General features: G+C 41.0%; 1 protein-coding gene across 1 annotated transcript; it reads left to right on the forward strand.

Annotated features, from left to right (window-relative positions):
• Positions 1 to 227: 227 nt before the first annotated feature.
• tbx4 (T-box transcription factor 4) lies at positions 228 to 24,083 on the forward strand (the record flags this gene model as incomplete). Its single annotated transcript, XM_083914063.1, has 8 exons — positions 228 to 371; positions 709 to 803; positions 8,685 to 8,804; positions 10,580 to 10,727; positions 22,374 to 22,526; positions 22,816 to 22,904; positions 23,078 to 23,313; positions 23,428 to 24,083. 8 exons carry the CDS (start codon positions 228 to 230, stop codon positions 24,081 to 24,083), a joined length of 1,641 nt encoding a protein of 546 aa, XP_083770189.1.
• Between the last annotated feature and the right edge of the window lie 197 nt (positions 24,084 to 24,280).

Here is a 24,280-nt window from a genome sequence, read left to right on the forward strand (position 1 = left end):
CGCTGCACTTGACGGCACTGACCAATGGTGCATTTTTACAATTACTCCGATAGTATAGGATTTATATGTGTTAGTATGGGATTCATAACGTGTATTAATGGCATTGGAGAGTTGGAATTAAGCATCTGAAAAGTGTCACATGTCAAGACTAATGTCACGCGGACATGTCTGCGCGTTCACAGCTGCGTACTGCTCTGACAGCCAAATATTTGTGTAATCCTGCAGAGATGCTGCAGGAGAAGCTTTCCGCTGTGACGGATGAATGTCTGAGCCGGGTCCAGACAGGCGGGGAGACGGATCTTCTTCCAGACCAGTCACGACTGGCCCTGTCCACAGACCCCACCATTCCAAGCTCCAGTGATCCAGACCAGGTACGCAAAGACGTACACGTACAACGTACCAACCTAAACCTAACTTAATTTACTGTACTTGGATGAATCTCTTTGCGGTCATAACAAATGAAAGACTTTCCTCCAGATGCAGAATTTTTTTTTCCATGATGGGGGGCTCAGTTAGTAAGGCACAATCCTTAAAATGGATTTCACCCCCCCATTGTTTACAACTAGTCACTGTAAAAGTGTGTGTGAGTGTATGTTTTGTGTGTGTGAGAGTATGTGGGTGATTGTGTGTGTGTGTGTGTGTGTGTGTGTGTGTGTGTGTGTGTGTGTGTGTGTGTGTGTGAGTGTAACAATGATTTCTCTCTTTCAGAACATTGAGAATATTAAGGTTGTTCTTCATGAGAGGGAGCTGTGGAAGAAGTTCCATGAGGCTGGAACAGAGATGATCATTACTAAGGCAGGCAGGTTAGTAAAGCAGCAAACACACCATACCTATAGGAGTAGAAACTTCACCCTGCCCGGACACGGAAAGGATTGACAGATTGATAGAATGCTCATAGCTGACCACGAGAGATTCTTAGTTTAAATTAACACTGCCAGAGCAAATGGTGTCAAACTAGTCATTTCAATTTCACAGTTATGCAAATATGAGTCATGCTCTCTGAATACGAATACATTAGTTCGCCTTTGCTTCGGGCAGTCACAGTCCAGTCCAGACCTAAAGATGGAAAAATCATTCCATTTAGGTTACAAATGAGTCACGATGCTTTTATTCTTAATGTAAACATGTTTCCAATCCATCACCAAACAAACAATTGTAATAGAAATGTGTGTGTGTGTGTGTGTGTGTGTGTGTGTGTGTGCAAGGAGTATTCAGATATTTTACACTCAGCAACACCACACTGTAAAAAACACTTTTTAGAGTAAAAGTCCTGTATTTTAAATTCTAAATGAAAGTACAGAAGTATGAGTAACATTTACTTCATGTGTCCCATTCACAATGTGTATTCTACCATTATATATTTTATTAATCAAACAAATATTTTGTTGATGTAATAACATACAAAGAAAATATTAATGCTGAGGATTTCATGTACTGTTGGGTATTTTAATATATAACAAGGGATCAATTCATAAGTTGATCATAGATTTTGTATGGAAACCTTTATATGTGAAGGAACTATAGTCAGACAAATGTAGTGGAGGAAAATATTTTTAAAAATCCCCCAGACGTTTAAGGGAGTATTAATATAAAGTAGCAGAAAATTAAAATATTCAAGTAAAGAAAAAAAACTTCAGCATTATAATTAGGTACAGTACTTGAGAAAATGTACTTAGTTACTTTCCACAGCTGTTAATAATGAATATGATTTGTTAGAATGTACTTGTTACTATCAATTAAGGCGATATAATGGAGTATCACAATATCTCGATATATGATTTAAAACTGTAAATTATATTGAATTATCACCCAGCCCTACTTGGACCACACCCATCTTTGAACTCTAAATGTAAACTCTAAATTTACTCAAATGTTGTATATGTTGTGAATCACATTAGATATGAAAGCTGCTGATATTCTTTTTAAGTTTGTGGAACATTACGAAGAAAGTGATATCTAAGTGATGGATTCATTACGCAAAATGATTATCATACTCTCTGCGACCATCTGTCCAGACTGCTAATAGTAACATATAGCAGTTATAACTTTGTCTTTAAGGAAGAGGCAGAAATTTCCCGCAGCAGTGACTACATAATTGAAAACACAAATGACTGCTCAGCTTGTTGGATTTAATGCAACCTGAGGATTAGATAGTGAGGCCTTTGGACATTAACCAGAGAATGGGTACACTCTCAAATCGACCTCTGCCTCTCATCCCTCATGGGATGGGGTTTTTTTCCAGTCAAAAATGTAAAAGGTCACCACATTTTTTCTTTAATGCTGCATAACCGTAAGAGATGGGCTTTCCCTTGTCCAGCTGATAAAGTGGGCTCTGAATCCTTAAAGCCCTTTGAAGGGCTGTGCTGCGGGTTAGCTGTGCAGCTGTGCTGGGAAACCTGTCTGGGTTTACCTACTGTCAGTCTGCAGCAGACATGCTGAAGGTCACACAAAACCGGCCTCCTTCAGAAGCATCAGCTCGGATAATGAATTCACACGAAATGATATCAACACCAGACTGAATTATTATTAGTATGTTATGAATAGTGCATGGTAGAGCAGCTCACCATGTTATCATAGCAGAAGACAGTTAGTCACGTTGAAATCTGAATGTTGTAGTAGCTCAGTACATAAGAGTATAACACTGTAATAAGTCTGACATCTGAGCAGAGCATTCTATTCATTTTCATGTCATAGTATCCTGGAGCCTATATATGAATGTTATGCAGTAAAATGAAAGTTATTTCCATTGATTCTCCAAAAATGTATGAAATATTTATCATGGTGCTGAAAATAAAAAATAATAATCCAAATGAGAGTATCTCAATTTTAGTAATCATTGATAACTTTTGAAAGTCTAATCTGTGTTTAATTTGCTCAAATCTATGACATCAATCTTGACAGGGTGATCTAGTAATCAGTGTCAGATATTTAATCATTAAACAGAAGCTAAATTATTTAACAGACAGACAATCATGACAATATATGACAAAGAGCAATATAAAGTTGCATTCTGCTTGATAAGGGAGTGAAATATCTGAAAACAGACAAAACAGGGGAAAAAAACAGGCGGAACAGGCGTCCCACTGCACATACTTATGTTCCTTTGTCTCACATCTCATATAATATCACAATACTCAACAATTTGCCTGGTATTGCATTGGTCAGTTTTAAACAGCCTTCAGTGTGAACAGTGCCAATTGCACATTGCAGCTCAGAGTCAACAAGCAGCAGAGCAGAGACAGCAGGTTAGACCAAGACTTTATTTCTGTCCATCACCCCATTGGTTAAAACATTTTACTCAACAGCTAATCTTCTTAGATTTTGGGATGCAACAACACTGCTAGAGAAAGACTCTGTTGTTTCCAGCCTTTTTGGCCTGTGACAATTTAAAACAAAGCAATGTCCATTTGCTCCACTTCACCATTGGTTGGATTTGTCTTTTAGTTATATGCAGTTCAACCAGTGATTTTGTTCCTTTTTAGATTGTCTCATGCAAATCATTGTAAAGGCCTGTAAGTAAACATATCTAGTATTTTACAAGAAAAAAGCAAAGGTTAGATTAAAGTCAGAAGAAATTATTTTGTGTGGTAGAAAAGTATCCTCTTTCCTATCCTGTCAATAATTTTGGAGCTTTTATAATTTATTTTGTAATCTCTTAGGACTTATCACCCCAACATAAGTGCCAAAAAGCAGGGGTTTAGAAAACATGGTAATACTTAGAAGCTATTCAAAAATGTTTAAACTCTGAACCAGTTTTCCTGTACATTCCACTGCAGCTGTGGCTAGCAATCACAATGTGGTATATTCAGTATCTTCAGTAAAAATACAATAAGACACATAACATAAAAACAACCAAGAAGCTGATGCAGAGCATCTCTTAAAATGAGTCTTCAGTGTATGATAGAGCAGAAGATGGTGAATGACTATGCTGTTCTATGTGGAACTGAAAGGTCAAAGGTCAAGAGTGAAAACACAATAGAGCAATGGAACTAAAATGCGGCTGAACTTTGTGCATGTGGTATGTGTTTTAAAGTATTTGAACAAGAAAAAAACAACATCAAAAGTCAGAACAAACAGACTTCTAAGAGATTGTAAGGTGCACTTCCTGTCACACAGTAAATTAAAAATAATTAGATAAACAGTTCTTCAAAACCAAATAAAATGTAGGTTATCAGTATTAAAAATTAGAATCTGGGCACAACAAATGTGTACATGTTTGTTCCCTACACTTAAAAAGTATGTTGAAGCGGGAACTATGTATGAAAAATGTTTGGTCACAAATTGATGAAGCTAATAAATCAAAGAAGATTCTACTTTAATCATTGCCATGAAAAAAATGAAGCTCTCAATAGCACCAGGATATCTTTGGATGGTAATAATCTAAAGGCAAACTCTACGTTGTGTTTCCATGTTAGTGGAGATTGAATGATTTTTTGTTCCCAAAGTTGTTGCCATGTTTTTCTCATTTCCATTCATTTTTAATAAAGTATCAGTGTACACAAAACAAAGTGGCATTAATATTAACGACATTCGGATATTTGCTTTGAAACAGAAAAATTGATTATAATCGCCATATTAAAAACCCTGTTAAATTACGTGGTTATGACTCAGCTAACATTGGTGTCTGCGCTTGCGAGTTGCCATAGTGACACAACAGACTTGCCTGCCTGTGAGTTTTCCAGGTGCGCAGTCGTCAGAAGCAGTAAATGTCAGAGGGAGGAATGGAAATATTTGTCACTGTAGAGCTAGAATCAACCACACATTTTGATTTCAATCCAAAACAAAATAAAACTGGATGGCAGATATGTGATTCAAGTCATTTGGTCCAAGTCTCAAGTAAGTCCCAAGTCATTTTTTCATGGACAAGTCAAGTTGAGCCATAGTTTATCTCTAATCTAGGTGAGTCCTTAGTTAAGTCAAGTCACTCACCTGCAGTATCGTCTTTATAAAGAGAGAAGGCCTACCTGTCTAATAGGTACGCCAACTTATCTAACTAGTTCAAACAGTATGACAATTAACTGAATTTGATTTGATATTATTGATATTCAGCAAATAAATGTTACTAAACAAAAATCAAGTAACTTTATAAAAGCTTTTTTATTGTTTTATTTTTTCTCATAAAAAAGTGAAATACTGACAGCCATCAAACAACTAATACTTAAGCTTATTTATCTCTTAATATCTTCTCAATCAAAATACAAATGTTTTATCCTAGCGATGGGGTTCATTAGTGATATCAATCGTTATCAGACTAACATTAGCTAGGTACAGAGTTGTTAAGAAACAGATTGTATCTGGCTAACGTTAGCTAACATCTGCCCTCACACACACCAGGGAACATTACACAGACACTTGTAATGTCATCATGGCCAACGTGGAATATTTCTAATATTCCAACTGTCTCATCATGTCTCAAGTCAAGTCTCAAGTCTTTTGTTTCCTGTCAAGTTAACTTGCAAGTCATCAAAACAGTGTCTTGAGTGGACTCAAGTTCAAGTCACCAAGTCTCAAGTCCACGTCTGCTGCATTGCAGCAAACAATACATAGCATTCCTAAGAACTTTGTATTACTTGAGGTAGCCATACTACCCCAAGACACATAACATTATATTTCTGATAATTACAGTACAGGTTGTGTAAATACATATATTAGGTCATGAAACAATGTTATACACTGGGCAATTTATATGCTGCAAAAAAATCAAATAAAGAAAAAACCTACATCAACACATTTGTTAAAACGAAAACAATCTTAATAAAGCTGTGTCCTAGTTTAAAGAGAGTTTGGGAGCCAACGCTCTAACGTGTGAGGAAGGTTGGTGCAGAAGTGGTAGCAGAGGAGGACCAGATGCAGAGCCAGGCCGTCATACAAAGGATCCAACGTTTTCCCAACACTCCGAGATGAAACTCGCTCCATTCCCATGCAGCACCTAACTGAGACTAGTAGACTTGTTATTGTGAGTGTCATTGTCCAGGCGTAATCCTCCCTCTTCAAAGCACCCAGTGCAGCTCTTCCCTCACTCTCCCTCTTTGTACACAGCCCGTCAAGAGAGCAGCGGCAAGTTGATAAGAGGAATCCGGCGCCCACAATAGGCCGAGTCTACTAGGTTGTAGCGCTTCATCATCCACCCCCCACCCCCCAACTCTCCTTTTGATCTTGCCGTGGTACTGGAGATTCCCAGAGAGGGAATGGATCACTGGAGGGCCTAAACATGTGGGATTGTTAAGAGAAACAGCTGGCTGGGCACAGAAACACACACACACCCGCTGACACTGATATCATACACACACTCTCCGACTTCCATTTCTCATGCTCCTCTTAAACTCACTCACTTAGTCACACCAGCGTATGTATATGTATGCCTTCATGTTGTCTGCCTTTGAAAATCAGTTGTCTAGAGTTGCAACACCAAGTTTCATCACATGTATATACGATTACAGACAGACACACAGCTCAGTGACAGGACTAGAATAAAAGCCACTTTGCCTGAGAACAGTTACACACACGCTACAATAAGGGTGGACAATATACATAAATCACAATGTATGTTATATTCCCATACCCGCACACAGTATGTTGTTCTATTCAGCAGATTTTCTTTTTTTTTGAAAAAGCGACAGTTCTACTAATTTTCACCAAAAATTAAAAAGCACTTTCCCCATTCTCCCACTTCTGGCAGCAATAATAATAAACTGTGCAAAAATTAAGATGGTTAAGATATATACAGTAGGTTCTAATACAAAAGTCATACAATTCAGATGAAATATTTAGATACTCAATACACTGGGTTAAAATAGATTTTTAAAGGCCTAGCACTATGCTTCAAACATAGAGCCTGCTTCATCGCCCAACAGTGTCTGGAAACACATTTCTCATAGAGGAACTGAGAAGCTGTTCAGCCATTTTTGTAACTTCCCGATACATAATCCCACAACCCTCCCCCATTACTCTGCAACTGGCCCGGTGTGTGGAGGTGTAAAAGCCGGTAAGGTACAATTTATTGCAACTGGCTCTCACCGTGACTTTAAGTGGCTGTTCTGAACAGGTATAAACACTTTTGCCTAACACATGGCCAGCTGATCTAGTTTGTTTGAAGCATACTTAGACATTAGGAGCATATGTGATTCTAGGACCAAGCTAAATTAGTATCTCGACAGAACTAAGACACATTATGATACAACAATGTTCATTTGTCCATGAGATTACGGTGCATCCGCTTTATCTGTCATCTACAGACTCACTTCCACAGTTGAAGTGTGAGCAGCAGCAGTAGAGCCCTTCACTAGGTAGTTACGGCCATATTACACAAATCTGAGGGCCACATGTGTTGACACAGGCGTCCGTCTGCTGTGGGTTGGAGCCAGAAATGAGAAGAGGTCTGTTTTGAATGTTCCTCTAAGATTAACACGTCTTTCAGTGAGGATGATACCGGGACTGATCTGTCAGACTGATTGGATTTGAAGCCTGGGAGAGAGATTTAAATGACCTGCCCCCAGCCCCCCTCCTCTGTCTCTATCTTACGTCAGGGAGTATTTACAGTAACATGATCAGATGGTGTCAGGCACTTTGAGCCTTTGAAGGTGGGCATTTGAACCAATCGGAACAGCAAGTATGTAGATAGAGGTTTTGATGCTGCGCCATTTTCCCAGAAATGATGCAAGGCTTTCATGAGCGTCTTCCAATGTTTGAGCATGTTGCCATTGGCATCACCCAAAGATAAACTGCAGGCCTTTTTGACCGTAGCCTCTTGAGCAATGACGAGTCGACTGTCTAAACTGTTGTCCGATCTTGGGTGCCATTAAAAACCACTTAGGGCTTTATAAGGGGAGCAGAGCCTGTGCTGAAATTTCCTTTGCCGCAGATGGGATGAAAAAGTTTTTGGTTTCCCAGAAGAGGTCGGCAAAGGTAGCTCCCTTCATGTGTTTTATGGCTTTGAGTGGTATATTAACATATTCTTTCTTTTAGTCTGGCGGCATTTAAAAGATGAAAGATAGAGCGTGTTCCCATACTTTTTATGGCGTCTCAGTATCACAAGTATGAGGTGATTTCAGTCATCTCCCAAATAAATGCCTGCAAGGAGACAAACCATTACCAGGCCAGAAAATGCCAGATTTTGACAGTACTGATAACATCAAGAAAATTATCCTGGAAGGTTTGGCAAGTGTGCTTAGTGGGGTTATCTGTGTAGAAGTAGGTTTCATCCACTTAACGTTCAGGGTGAGGCAGCCTCTCAACCTACTCTTCTCTCAGTCCCATGATATCTGTGAGTCCTTTCTCATCCAATCCCTCAAAAAGACATTCTTTCTACATCACTGAGCTGCAGTCAGTGAGCTAATCAGATCTTCATTTGCACTCTTTGAGACGATACTTCACTTATCTTGCACACACACAACTGTTTTTAATAGCCCGTTGAATCCTTTTTTTAAGAAGACAATCTTTGCAGAGTGCAAAATACAGACATTTGGTGAAAGCAGGTTTCATTAATCCCAGAAATTGGTGTATATGAAAAGGCAGTTCGTTTTTATTGTCACTGACGATCATGTATTGGTTAGAACCACAGTGATTTCTGTTTGAGAGTAATACATTTTGATGCTGAAGCTATTTAATCTAATTGTTAAATTGATTATTGCATCGCCTTCATATGAAAGCCAAATAAGAGCATTTTTCTTTATATTCTTCAACAGGAGAATGTTTCCCAGCTACAAAGTTAAAGTGACTGGGATGAACCCCAAAACCAAATACATCCTGCTTATTGACATTGTCCCAGCTGATGACCATCGATACAAGTTCTGTGATAACAAGTGGTAAGTTTGGAAGTGCAAAGCCATAAATAAGCCTTGCTTAAGGTTGCCTACTACGTCTGGTGTGACCGGTAGCTTAATTTATGTTAGATATTGCTGTGTTGCTGTGACATTACAAAGTCTTCTCTAATATAATATCAGATAAGAGGGGTCCTGTATTGAATGCATGACAACTTTATAAAACCTTTATTACAGTAATGGCATGGTACTCATTTGTAGACATGTCAAATCTAGTTTTAAGACCATCATTATTTTTAATTTATATTTTACACAATAGGAAACCAACTGTAAATATTTGCTTTCAGGCCCCTAACAGGTTGACCAGGGCCTGGCCCTTTGGGCTCATTCACACTTTGCCGAGCCGTGCTTCAGCGTGATAGTCCCCTTTCCCTCTTCCCCTGCAGCCCAGTCACTGCCTTCACTTACATTCCTTCAAAAGATCTGGGTCTCATCACAACACCTTTTTGCTTATACGTCATCACCCCTCAGAGTTTAAGTTTTGTCCAACTGTTTATGAATATTTTCATCTGACCAAGTCTGCAGTAAACATCCCACCTCTGCATCAGACCACCGAACCCTTTGGCGGCATCTTTTTAAATGTCTGTTGCGAGGAACAGTCATATATAAATAGTCTCAGCACCGCCATCAATCCTTGTGCTCGTACTCGTACACATGCACATGCTTGTGCTCTTACATGTGCAATCCAGACTACCTCTCTCAACCGGGCTGAGGCTGGGAAGTTAAGCACAGAACAGTTGTACTCACACTGGTCAAACAAACTAGACTTCAGCCGTGAATCGTGCTTGGGCACGGTACGAATGGTATAAGTGAGAAGGGCCGTAGTTAGTAAACCAAAAGGTCACTAAAAAGGGCCAAACCATGATACCAATGTTCTACTCCCTTTCTTTCCATGAGAAAGGGGGGATGGAGGGTCATTATGTGTACTTGCTGCTTCAGTCATGCCTATATTGGGAAAATAATATCCTCTTAAAAGAAGCACTTGGTTCCTCTGATATCCATCCTCTACTCACCCAAGACGCACAGCTTTTACTAAAATCCTCAGAAAGGGAAGGGACAAAATTGCCACACAAAATCATGGTGGACGGTCGTATTTCAATTATTATATAAGAGCAGAACACCTAAGCCTGTCATGGTCTGATCACCTAAGTATTACAGCAGATCATCACTGGTTACAGCTCCTTACTTCATGGTACAGTCAAGATGCTTGTCAAAGAGAAACAGCTGCTGGACTGAACTCAGTTTTTTCCCCTTTGCCACTGTATTTGGAAGCAAAGACATTGCAGACCTTCATCAATCAGTGGGACATTAGAACTGGCACTGCCACTTGTCCATGGGTGGACAAAAATGTTTTGCCAGGAAAATCTAAATAGAACCCAAAATAAGTTATTTTACAGCCCTTTGCTCCTGATCTTGGGGCATGGCCTGCAGCTGGTGGGTTCTGGTGTTTCTCAGGGACGCCTTGGAGAAGCATAATTAGTAATGATGTTTTAGCAGAGGCCACCTCCTTCCAATCTAAGGGATTTATACTGTGAGCCATTGAGAGCACTCATGAGCAGCTGCATTAATGAATAGGGGACTTGGTTCCTGTGTTAACAGGAATGGACATTTTAAATTAGCTATGTTATATTAACAGAGACATAACCTCTAAATGTTGGAGAGCATTAGCTCTTGAAAACAGCTGGAGAAAGACAACATCACATTACTTGTTTGGTTCCTTTTCACAGTTTGCTTCAGCACGTTTCTCAATCTGTTTTTAGGATGGTGGCTGGCAAGGCCGAGCCAGCGATGCCAGGCAGACTCTACGTGCACCCTGATTCCCCTGCCACAGGAGCTCACTGGATGAGGCAGCTGGTGTCGTTTCAGAAGCTCAAGCTAACAAACAATCACCTGGACCCTTTTGGGCATGTGAGTAACTGAAGAGAATATTAGTACTTTATTTAATTCAAGACTTTTCCAAAATGCTTTTATAGAATGTATTTGGTTTTGCTATCATTCTAACAACTGATGATAAGAATCTGAGAATATGTCAACAGGTCTCATAGATTTATAAGTATGTCACTTAGAAATCACTGGTTCACACAATAACCACTTAATAACCTGTCTGACTCATGTAGCCTGTCCTAATGGGCTAAAACTGTTTTGAGAGCTGTTGCCATGTTCCCAGACTGAAGCAATTAAATTGGTGAGTAATATGTTAACGGTCTGGAACGACTGATTGGAATGAGTTGCTACACCCTTATATCCCTCAAATACATCTGGTGACTATCATCCAGACAATGAATCATGGGCAGGATCTAATAAAATAAAACATATGATGTAAAAACAAACAAACAATATAAATTACAGAATGGCCATTAAAATATTCAGCAATTGACACATCTGAGTTAATTCCATGACAAATTTTGATACGTTGATGGAGCTAAATGAAAGGTCAGGACAGCCGTTTACAAAGACCATGAATGTCAAACTGCACTGTAATCCACTCAACAGTTTAGACACTTCTCAATGAACCACTAAAATGTCAACCTCATGGTGGCGCTGAGAGAAAGTCAGGAGATCGCCAAGGTCACAGTTCCTTTTAAACATAATTACATCCATATGAAATAAAACAAATATATTCCCTTTTTTAAACTTAAATTATATATTATTGATTTAAATGAACTCAAATAGCATAACTGACTTTGATGGCAGCTATACTCCCACCAAATCACTGGTGATTTCTCTAATGAACTAAAGATAAAGATTCAAATAATAATTCAGATAATGTTTATGATATTTGGTGTGAGGAAAGGCAGTGAGACAAAAAGGCTGCATTACTCAGCTTCAAGCAGGGTGACGGTCTTGTGGATTGGACTGACGAGGTAGACTGGCTTGTTGAGTCGCATTCCTTGGTCACTCAAAGTTGAGTCATTGATAAGCAATTGCAGCTACCTCACACATCCATCTTCACCAGGGTACACTTCAGTGACCTTGGCCAATTTCCCCTCATTTCGTGGTGCAAGGTCATCTTGTATTATCACTACATCGTTGACTCTTGCATTCCGATGTGTCTTGTTCCATCATGTCTCCATTGCAGGTTTATCAGGTACTCTTTTTTCCATCTCGACCAGAACTCATTGGCCAAAGATTGCACTCTTCGCCATCTTTTGCGAAGATAAAGGTCTTCTTTCACAAACTCTCCCGGTGGTGGCAGGATTATGGAAGACTTCATCGTCAGGGTGTGATTGGGCGTGAGAGGCTGTGGCCCAGTTGGATCATTGAATAAATGTGCTGTTAAAGGTCGGCTATTTATGATCGCCATGACTTCATACAGATAAGTTCTCAAAGGCTGTCATGTCTTTGGGAGGACTGATCAAGAATGGATGTCAACACACTTCGTATTGTCCTGATTTGCCTTTCTCAGGCTCCCCCCATATGGCTGGCAGATGGAGGATTCATGACAAACTCGCAGCCCAGTTGCATGAAGTACTCTTGCTTCATCTCCTTCACAGCTTCCAGGAACTCACGTTTCGCACCAATAAAATTGGTTCCTTGGTCAGATCAAAGTTGTCGCACATTTCCACGTACAGCGATGAAGGTCCGAAGTGCATTAATAAAGGCGTCTGTTGTCATGTCATCAAGTAGTTCAATGGGCATAGCACGAGAACACATACAAGTGAACCGCAAACCGTAGCGTTTCAGCTCTCTCCGACCCTCCTTGACATAGAATGAATCAAAACAGTCCATCCCACAATAAGTAAAGGGTGGAGTTGTTTCCATGTGTTCATGAGGTAAATCTGACAATTTCTGTTCTTCTGTAGAACGTCAGAATTTTCTACAGTTCACACATTTGTAAATGTAGGACGACACAGCATGATTACATCCAATTATCTAGATACCATTTGATCGTAGTTCATTGTTATGCAATGCCCTTGGTGGTGCACTTGCTGATGATAATACTTGATCAGTAAGGTCCATATGTGGCTAGACTTTGGCACGACTGCTGGATGCTTGACGTGAGGATGTAAAGCAAGTCGACATCCCACTCTAAGGATGCCCCGTTCATCCAAGAAAGGATCCAGTCAATGCAACTTACTGGTCTTATCCTTAGCTGTGGAGGATAAGACCAGCAATCTCCTGGCTTCATTGGTTCTGGATACCAATCCTTTCAGCTCTTTGACCCACCGCACAAGCCTGGCGATGGCTTGGACTAACCTTGTCCTGCTGGAGAACTTAAGGAAGCGATCGAGCAGTGAATCTTCTTTTGTTAAAGTCTTGTGTACAAAAGCTTTACACACTTCTAGATCTTGAACTTCAATTTCTGAACCAGTTGGAAGCAATACGCTTCTTTGACTTAAAACCCCGAGATGCGAGGCCACATATCTCCATTGACTTGGATCAGTGCTTTCCTTGAGTCGCTGAATGCGATTTGCCACAAATAAGTGGAATCTTCTGGTCTCGTTGTTGACATATCCAAGTACGACTCTTGAGTCCGTCCAGAAGATTTCCTGGGCTCCTTCTGGCTCCAAGCAAGTCACTGGTGCAAACAACAACAACAGCTGCTGAAAGCTCGAGTCTTGGTACTGTAGTGACCTTCTTGGGGTCACTCTCAGCACATCTGCTGGAGAATTTGCTTCCCGACAAGAATGAAAGGCGTTACGAAGCAGAATGGGTCGTAAACAGACTCTACCGTTGACAAAATGCCTCTTCTAGAAAGCAGGCGTTCACTCACCACCACTCTAAAAAGGGAACTGAGCTAAAGAGATGCACCACTAGGGCTCTCTCAACCAGTGGCTCACTCAAGGCCAATTCTTGATGTCTTGCTTTTTCTGGCTTGGCTTGAAAGTTTCCATCGTCCCACCAGAGGAATCTCAAATAGTCCTGGTCTTCTTTTCTGACATGAAAATGATGGAACATACGTTCAATGTCGCACATCACTGCTACAGGACCCTTGCAAAACCGACAGAGAACACCAACCACCTCTGGTCCAGTAAGCAGATGGTTGTTCAATGATACGCCTTCAAACTTTCCTGAACAGTCAAACACGACTCTTATCTTCCCTGGTTTCTGTGGGTGGTACACCCCATGGTGCGGGATGTACCAAGCAGGGCTATTATTTACAACTTCCTTTGAAACCTTCTCAGCTTCTCCGCAAGACATTGTTTCACTCATGAAGGCTACGTAGTCCTTATGATATTGTTTCTTTCAAATCTTCTTCTCAAACATTTCAGACGATGCTCTGCGCATTTCCAATTGTCTGGAAGATTCGGCCTACCTTCTTTAAATGGCAAGTGACCGTCTTCCTTAATTCTGATTCCTACCACCATTATCGATAGGCGGATAAGCGGAGATCCTCTTGAGAGATGTGAGCATCTTCTACACCTCTTTTGTTGAAGTCAGACTCAAGTGCTTTTATCACATCCGGTGGAGTGATGACTTCCTTTACTTGTGTTCGACTTATGTATCGGCCTTCACTTGTCAGATTAGCAGGCGACTGCTGATAAGGTGTCACTTGTCTCACGACTGTGTGGCTGCTTCCAAACGCATCACCATAGTTGACGATACTTCAGTCCGTTCTGTGGGCAAAGGCTCATTGTCTTTGCCAGCCAAAACCTCTCTTGGTAGCAGGGCTTGAGAACAATTGTAACCTATAAGCAGACCAACATCACATTCAATTAAAGGAGCAATCTCTTCGTCAAGGTACTCTAGGTGAGGCCATGCTCTTGCTGTCTTAGATGTGGGAATATGACTTAGATTGACAGGAATAATCTTCTTGTGTAAGTTACTGGGAGAGGGATTTTCTTTGCCACTTACTTGCAACCCAGTTTGCTTCTGACTTGGAATTACTGTACTTCTGGATGTGAGCGTTGAGAGTTTTAATTGCACAGGCTCCCTTTGTGTATCCAGAGTATTAGCCTTTTCTTGCAAAACAAAGGTGGTATCACTTTGATTGTCAAAAAGTGCATATAAGAGAACATCACTGTCTGGGTTACTTGTTGTGGATAACCATACTGGCATAACCAAGGAGATAATGGATGCTCTTCATATCTTGTACGACCCGGTGAGAAGTTGCCTCACTCAATGTTGCATCAGTTGGTTTTTTCTTTTGACTGTTCTTTCTTTTGACCTCTTTTTCTCTTTTGAGTGTTTCACACTGTCTTTTCCTTCTTCGTCGCAATGTTTTTTCTTTCTGTCCTCCTTAGGTCGATCTTTGTGTAAGCATGTTGGATGCTTCCTTTAGCATGTGTCGCAGACACTCCTTTTTTCACAGTTCTTTGAAACGTGTCCAAAACACATTTTATTTGTTTGCACAAATTTGACTCACTAATAACTGACTTGTCCATGAATCTGCTGAATGCTATGGTTTGAATTCTCACAAAATACACAACCTTTAACATCTGAGTTTTCTTCAGAGCTGCTTGCTAGCACCTTTACAAGGCTTAGGGCCTTTGGTGTCTCTGTTTCAACATCATTAGATTTCAGAGCATGAAAAGAGAGGTCACAGGACTACAGGCTATCTTAGCTTCCTTTGCGACAAACTCAACAAACTGACTGAAGCTGGGGAATGTCTTAGCTTCTTCATCAATCTCAAATCTGTTCCATCTGGCTGTCAACCAATCAGGAAGTTTGGTAAGTATCCTTTGGTTTTCACCACAGTCAATTAGGGCTTTAATAGTCCTAAATGAGACCTTTAATCTCAGACATTGCTGCTTCACAGCCTCGAAGAAAGTCTGTTCAATACTATCCCTGGGTCCTATCTTTGGCCATGAGGTGAGCTTATCTCTGAAAGCTTTACGGATCATGAATGAGCTTCCATATCTTTCTTCCAAGACGTCCCACGCTGAATGGTAAGCTGTATCCGTGCCTATCAGAAAATAACTCTTAATGGCTTTCTTTGCAGGTCCCCCGACAAACTTACGGAGGAAGTAGACCTTCTCATTCACTGGAATATGTTTCCTTCCTATCGGAGTTTGAAAAGACATCTTCCAGTCCTTATACCTTAGCGGGTCTCCACTGAAGACAGAAGGCTCTGGTACAGGCAGTTGGCTTGCATTGATGTAGTGCTATGCTCTTGGCGGTCGATAACAGCTGGCTGCTCTCTTGTGGTAGTTTGCGTTAACACAGCAGGTCGTACATGTGCACCAGGCTGTGTTATATGATGCACTGGGCGACTTCTTAATTCAGATTCAGGTTACTCTTGCCTGGGCTTGCAGTCGTGGAGCAAATCTGATATCTCTTGATCTGAGTCTACTTCTTGTGGATTAACAGTACTTGCAGTCGATGAATAGTCTTGCCTTTGCATTATTCATCTACTGACTGTCTTTAAGTGCTCTATCCACATGCGCTTCTCTTCTAAAGCATTTTGCCTTGCAGCATTTTCAGCTTCTTGTAATGCAAGTCTCTGTCTGTTCTCATTTTCAAGTGCTTCAAGCTCTTGTTTCTCACGTTCCATTTCTTGTAAAACTTCCAAAGTGGCTTGAGTTGCAGCTAACTCCGCTGAAGCTTCTTGTACCCTTGCAGAGGACAGACTTGAAGGTTAACTCCTTGATAGTCCACATTAGATGGGCGGCTGTGGCTTGGTGGCAGAGTGGGTCGTCCTCTGTTCGAGAGATTGGTGGTTCGATCCCCATCTCCCCCTGGTCCACATGTCGAAGTATCCTTGGGCAAGACACTGAACCCCGAATTGCTCCCCGTGCTGCGCATGGGTGTGTAAATGTGGTGTGAATGGTTAGATCAGATTAGATGGTATGTAGATGTCCACTGCCATCAGTGTGAATGTCTGTGTGAATGGGTGAATGTGACAGACACTGTGAAGCGCCTTGAGTAGTCAGATGACTAGAAAGGCGCTATATAAGTACAAGTCCATTTACCATTTAGATCTCTGGTATGTTGCAGATAAAAAAACTGAGCCAGTCTCAACCCAGTATGCTTGATCTTTATTAGAATCTTGTCCTTTACCTGTCTCTTCGCTCAAATCCCATTGCAAGATCAAGTCTTCATAGGCTTGTTTTACATCTGTTGAAGCATGGTGGACTTTAGCAATGTGGTCTTGCAGTATCTCATTGGAAGGAATCCGTCCTGGGCTCTTTTAGCCTCCCTCACAAGAGATTTCCATTTCTTGTAAGCAGTTGTGAAACTGTTCAAAAGCTTTTTAGATTTGTTGTCTTGGCGTTCTTGACCCTTTTCAGTCAGTGTTCGGTTTCTCTGACTTTTTCTTGGTCCTTCTTGCACAGCAGCTTGTTTCTCAACACCAACCTCACTCTCTTGTAGTGAAATTGTGTTTAAATTTGCTTCAATAAGATTTTTAGACTGCTTTTGTACTTCTATAGCTTCAATATTACCATGATACACAGCCATGTTCAGAATTGTTTGAGTTAACCTTACTTGTATTTATTGATGTAGTTACCCTTTAAATGTAACTGAAACTAGTTAAGTTGACTAGCTTAGCTTGAAGATTACTAGTTAGTAAGTATAGCTGTAGAAATTTCAACTAACCTAACCCTTTTAATATGTAAATTTAATTTTTTGCATTGCAATGAATTATATCACTTATTTTTAACTTTAAATGTACCAAAGAAGGACTCTTTAAATGTCAAAGAAAATTCAAATGGCAAAATAATAAACAAATATGATGAAATCAGAAATGACTTGCTTGTTTTCATGTACATAACACCAGAAAACTTGGCTCTTATAGAGTCCCTTATAAGCAATTGATAAGCTAGACCTCTTAACATTCAACTTGTTTTAAATGTATAACTTGTTATACGCTGATGCTCTTGGACTCTGCCTGCTGCTTGCTTGAGTTACTGGTATGTGCACAGTCTTATTTTCTTGCAGCTCCGTTCACGGCGGGCGCACACATCGTCTTTTCACCTCACGTCAGACAGGTTGAGTTCTTACTGTAACTACTGTTCAGTCAATCATGACACAGCGTGTTCCTCAAGTCACAGGCATTTATTTCTCTTGCAATCAGCCGAGGAATTGTCAAGAAAATGTCCACAAATCGACGAATGTCATAAGAACTAAATAAAACAAACATAAACAAACAATTAAATTCACGTAACACAGAGCGAGTTACGAAGCACAATATAAACAATGATAATACACAAACATACCTCATTGACCTTTTTAACTAAACCGAGTTAAGGACACTTTATTCTTCTCCTTTCATCTGCTATGCTTCTTTCATACCGGACTGACCGCTGCTCACTTCAAGCATGGTGAAGATAAAGTGTGTCAATACAAAATGACGTGAGAGCACTGACACGGCGAACATTGGTTCCGCTACAATAAAGAGTTCCTTTTAAACATAATTACATCCATAGGAAATAACACAAATACATTCCCTTATTTAAACTTAAATTATTTATTATTGATTTAAATTAACTTAAATAGTATAACTGACTTTGATGGCAGCTACAGCTACCAGTGACTGACTTTACTTCTGCATGTCCATGTTGTCTGGGGGAGCAAACATCAAAGCAAGAGATCATCAGCCATAAAAAAAAAAAAAAGGGACCAGTCTACTCTACATTAACAATCACATGAAAACTAGCCTCCCTCCTCATCTTTTCACTATTTTGCTTATGTAAGCGCTTCTCAAACAGCAAGGCTGCTGTCAGTCATAGTATAGAGACTTTGTAACAAAACAAGAAGGCTATTCAAGGCAAACGAAATATGAACAGGTAGTTGAATGCCAAGCTTTGATTTTTGGTTTAACAATTTCTTGAACATTTTATGGTGACAGTGTTTGACCCACCTCAACTCAGCTACCTGGAATCCAGGCATCACTGAATGACAGCTGATGTTAGTGGTGCGTTCATGTGTATGTGTGTGAGTGCTATATGAGAATCTGCAAGGTAGCAGTGAAAATGTGGTAAACGTGGGGGGGTTCTACACTTATAATTTTAATGATGGATGGGGGAGAGTGGGAGACTAACATATCAATCACCACTTCTGGCATGGCTAAAAACAAGAAAAAGACGAGAGCAGATCAAGTCCTATTTAAGATGAAGGTCTTTTCAAGTGTTCGCATGATAAGTGAAGTGATGGTGATCTGTCCTGTACTATACTGTTATGAAAAATCATGTGAAACATTTAATTCTAAAATTCATCCCATCATCATTCCCAAGGCCCCATCCAAAAACAAGGCATAAACCTTGCAGGGAATCATACAGCTGATATGAAAGATTTAGTTGATATGCAAACAGCAAAAGGTGAAGGTGTTATTCACAGGCAGCTTTCTAAAAGGAAGGATTAAAAAAGTGAGGAGGCAGGGGCTGCAGAGGGATGTGAAGAGTGTGACTGTGGCAGCGCTCCCCAGGGGGACTCTGGGATAGCTTGTCTGAAGCCATCCCATCAATGGGCGGGCTCATTAGGTTCATAACCTCTCAGATCAGTGGCTGGGCCTGCTGTCAGATTGAGTTGAGTGCCTGGCTAGTGATAAGGGCGAGTAATGAGGACAGAGCAAGTTTGAGCCCAGGAAAAGCCCAGATGACGCCCAGACCTGGAGGTGTGTAGTCAGCCGGGGCTTCTCACAGTGGAGTGAAGGAACTCCTGTCCAGTACTAATTATACACATTACTGAAAAAATTCAGCCCGACTGTAGAATACTAGGTTGGCACGCTGTAGAATCAGTGTTCTACTGCCTATAGTACAGGAATAGAGACTTCTATTCCCAAGTTAATTTACATCGGTGACTGTCATTCTTCTCCATATTGCACCAAATCCATCACCCACCATCAACCTGTCTTGACAATGGACATGCTCAGCATCAGCAATATAAACTATCTTCTGTTTACTGATAACATATAGATGTTAGTGACCTGGGATAGATTTGCTACTGTTAACCACACAAAATTCAGAGGAAGCTCCACTTTAACAGAGCTGATTCATTTCACACACTAGTGATGGGGTGGTACAGTCTATTGATGTCCAAATATAGAATGATCATGTACTATGGTTATTCAGCCCAGTATCCCAAAGAATGACGCTCATATTGAACAATACCGCCATTCACCATTCATGCCCATGCCAACAGTCATTACCAATGCAGGAAGTATTATGCCTTTTATGTGGGAATGTAGAAAGTAAGGGTGGGTAGGCTGGTGGATGGATGTGTAGACTGGAATTTCCATTCCATCACAGACCTTAAGTTGATAGTCACCTTTTTATTAACCATAACCTTAACTAAGAGTTTTATTCGCATAACTCCAGCCCCACTTTAACCATACCTTCACTTATTTGCCATAACCTTGACATGACATGACATGACATGCCATTTTTCCTCTAACCATACTGTAGTTGCCATTCAGAGAAAGAAACCATTTTTAAATTGTTAACACTAGACATAATCATCCAATTTTGACATTATTTTCTGGCAATAGGGTTGGGTCATTACATGCTATGGTAATAAAATAATACTTATTTTCCTCAACTCATCACAAGCACATATCAGTTGAAGCAATACTCATGCCTGAATGTTTTTTTATCAGAGAAGATGAAAGCAAATACCCTCTTTAGCTCTTCACTGACCTGAGGAAGGCTTCACTACATTCAGACAGTTGCCCAGGGGTACAGTATCACCCTTAAAACAGCCGCCAGATAGCAGAGTGGACAAAGGTCAACACAGAGCCTCTTTTGAACCAGCTAATAGCTTATATATGTCCCTCGGTCTGCCTCAGCAACAGGAGCATGTGAGCACGGGCCACTCTGTGCTCAACCTGAGCCTAACTCCCTTATGCCCTGTTCAACCTTTGCCTGGTTTTGACAGCCCCCTAGAGGAGAAGGCTCCTTGGGAGAGTGTCTGGCAAATGAGGAGGGGAGCCAAAGTGCAGAGCTTGATGCTTATCAGCACTGACAGAGCTGGACTAGTGATGACCCTGCCCTGCTGTTGCTAACGCTTCGCTATACACAGCACTCAGATGTGGTGAGCAGACTGACCGGCAGTCACCCAATCTACCTAAACACTAAGCACGCTCAGCACATGCTACCTGTTATACTAATACAGAACACATTTAGATTCTAGATCAAGTGTTTTATAAATAAAAAATGCATCTAATCCGATCTTAAATGTTGCACTTCAAAGGCTCACTTCTAATGAGGAATTCAGCAGGGAATGGATGGTTAGAGGCATGGTGTAGTATGCATGTTAGCTAACAGTACTAAAATACATAATTCACCCTATCAAGCTAACTACTTCACGATCAATAATATCAAAGAAAGTCATAAACAAACTCATACAAATAGTTTGATCTTATGACATGAATTTAGGTGTGTCAGACGGGTGGTGAACAGGCCAAGGAGTCAGACATTTTCTTGCATGTGAGCCTTCATTATTGTTACTAATTTTACCTGCGGATGACCTACTATGACAGGTGAATACTGAATACTAAATCTGCTTGATTTAGCATTTAGGACTGCAGACACATCTACAACTAATATAAGTAATGGCATATGGAATATTACGCGGTTCCTTTTCACAACTTTTTCCAACACTGTATATAGCTTCTTACCTAATGTGTTGTTGAATTTTTAAAATGTCCCAGGTCATTAACTCATATCTGAGTCTCAGTGTTATTTGAATCACTGGTTGTAAACTACTTCATTTAGTAGTGATTCACTACCTAATGCACAGTGTTGACTGGATACTCTGGAAAGAGCAAGGACAATATCATGTGGAGTGTCCCAAACCGCCAGATCATACCATAGCTATTTAGCAGATCTTCTCTTATTTTTAGTGCATCAAGGACTATAAAACGTTAACTGTTTGATTTATTTACACTTTAAGGTCTCACTACAAGACTTCCAAAGTCATCAGTTGTCTGTACTGTTCAAACTACACAACTTGCTGTTTTATGTCAAGAGTCTTGAAGTTGTGGTTTTCACACTCCTTGCACAACTACAAGAACCTTCACCAGGTGGGATCCCTGATGTGTGTCTGTCTCCAAACTGGAGCATTTGCTCTGATATCTAGTATCACCTCGGGTGGGTTTCAGGTTGAAAGCCCGCTGTGTTTGAAACCGATGCTCAAGGGTGCCTTGTGTGTCCGAGGGCTGTATCAACACAGCCGGAAGCAGCAGCTTCTCCTCCGGCCTTCTCACTGGACCCCGGGGCAACAGGTTATGGCTATGGCCGCACATACAATAAAGTTTAAGGCGTCCCCTCCCCCTGGTTTCCCCTCAGCCTGTGTTTTGTCATTGGCTTTAGGAGTCCCGACAACTACAGATATTTAGCCTGCTAGATACCTAGAGTATCTGCAAGGCACCAGCAAGCTGCTCTGCTCACATCTTTAAAAACTTCACACATCACGCTCGAGTGCCGACACATGAGCGCTGAGCCAACCCTGATTTGCTTCTGATCTGGGGCTTTTGTCGTGGAGGTCAAAATGCTGTCGGGGAGTGGAAAATCAGGTCAAAGTTGGGTAGTGGGCACTTTGCATAGGCTAGTACACATTGTCATTTTCTTTGCAAGCTAGTATTGAAAAACAAATGTATACCACAACATAGTGGCTGTTCAAAGTTGCTATAAGAAGTTAAAAATGGAATGTGATACCTTCTCTTCCCCTTCCTAGATCATCCTGAATTCTATGCACAAATACCAGCCCAGACTACACATAGTCAAGGCCGATGAAAACAACGCCTTTGGATCCAAGAACACTGCCTACTGTACTCATGTCTTTCATGAGACAGCCTTCATCTCTGTAACCTCTTATCAAAACCACAAGGTACAGCAACAATAAACAATACTACAGATATAAAAAATAAAGTTCATGCATTATTTCTATTTTTTCTTAATTTTCCTTTATGAAGGAAAATCATGACTAACTAAGGTGTAGGAAATGCTTCTAGGTGTAGATTTAAAGAAATTTAACTTTAACTTTTTAATTTTTATTAAAGTGTGCATGGGATTACATGGGTGGTCCCTCACATCGAAGAACCTGAGGTTGAAAATTGTCATTGTTCCTTTAATTGCTTTATCAAAATGAGGTCTTAAATGAACCATCATTTTCCTAGATCACTCAACTAAAGATAGAAAACAATCCATTTGCCAAAGGATTTCGGGGCAGCGAAGAAGGAGATCTGCGCGTTTCAAGACTACAGGGGTATGTTTACACATAAGGAAAGTAAAACTGATCCTGTAGAACCCTTTAGCACAGTCTCTCGTAGCTTTTTTGTTGTGTCTGGATATAAAAAAGATACCTGGCATTGAAAGACTGTGCTGACTGGCATGGCAGACTGATTCCTTTTCTTTTCTGTTGCTGCTTCTGATGTATAGGAAAGAATATCCAGTGATTTCGAAGAACATGGTTCGCCAGAGGCTCATCTCCACGCATAGTCACCTAGCAGGGAAGCTCGGAGCAGGAGTTCTCACAGGGCACCCTCAAGTCCTGTCCTCTTATCAGTACGAGACTGGGGTTCCTTTGTCTAACACTGACTCCCAAGATCCTATCTCGAACCCCTTTCCTCAGAGCAGAGATCCCAGTCTTCTGTACCACTGCTTCAAACACCGAGGTATGTCCTTAGCCGGTGTTCTTTCAGCCATTGCACAGAATCAGAGGTGCGCATCAAGTACTCCTTGGTTTAAAAAAACAAAACAACAATGCCGTTAACTTTATCCTTTTGCAGATAATGCCCGACACCTAGAGCTTGGATGTAAGCGGCCATATCTGGAGACATCATCTGCAGTCTCAGAGGAGCATTACTTTCGTTCAGCTGCCTCTTATGACTCGCCGTTACTGTCTCATCCATACTGCACTGAGGCAATCACCTCTAGAGAAGCTTGTATGTACGGTAGTATGGAAACAGAATCTGAATCTGGGGCTGGGGACACAGATGACCTGACCAACCCCTCTTCAATAAATTGCAACATGTGGGCGACAATGCAGCCCTACCCTCGCTACAGTGTGGAGGGGGTCTCGTACCAGCCCTTTACTGCTCACTTCACCAATGCGGCCACCATCGCGCCGGTTGTACCACACCCCACATCATCCATGGCGTCACGACCACAGGCTGACTTGGGGCCCTACAACTCAGCTACGGCCCAGCGAGGTCTACCCGTCATATCCCCTTCATCCTCCTCTTCATCCTGCTCTCCAGCTGTTCCGGGATCCAGAGATAGATCAGTCCATCCACCTCTGTACCACAAGAAGCCAGGGTCACCGCTCCGGCCTCATAGAGATTTCTCAGCCTATCCCACACAAGGCACTATAGCTATCCGGGATCCATCCTATCAGTACCAAGTCGGGCTGAGTAACGCAGGGACTCACTGGACTGACAGCTAACATGGACCACTAGAGAAAGCAGTTTTATCTAATGTACAAGTCTGAAATTAGTCAAGGTTCAAGACGCCTCTGTGGACTGCTGATGCAAAGCAAAGATTATCAACAGCCATGATCATCCCTAAATTGCACTCCAAAGCCATTAACCTCCATTAATTTTCTCGCTGAAGCACTATGACATACGACACTGTATGTAGCTT

The sequence above is a fragment of the Echiichthys vipera genome, assembly GCF_963691815.1.
Source record: "Echiichthys vipera genome assembly, chromosome: 5".
Taxonomy (NCBI): Eukaryota; Metazoa; Chordata; class Actinopteri; order Perciformes; family Trachinidae; genus Echiichthys; species Echiichthys vipera.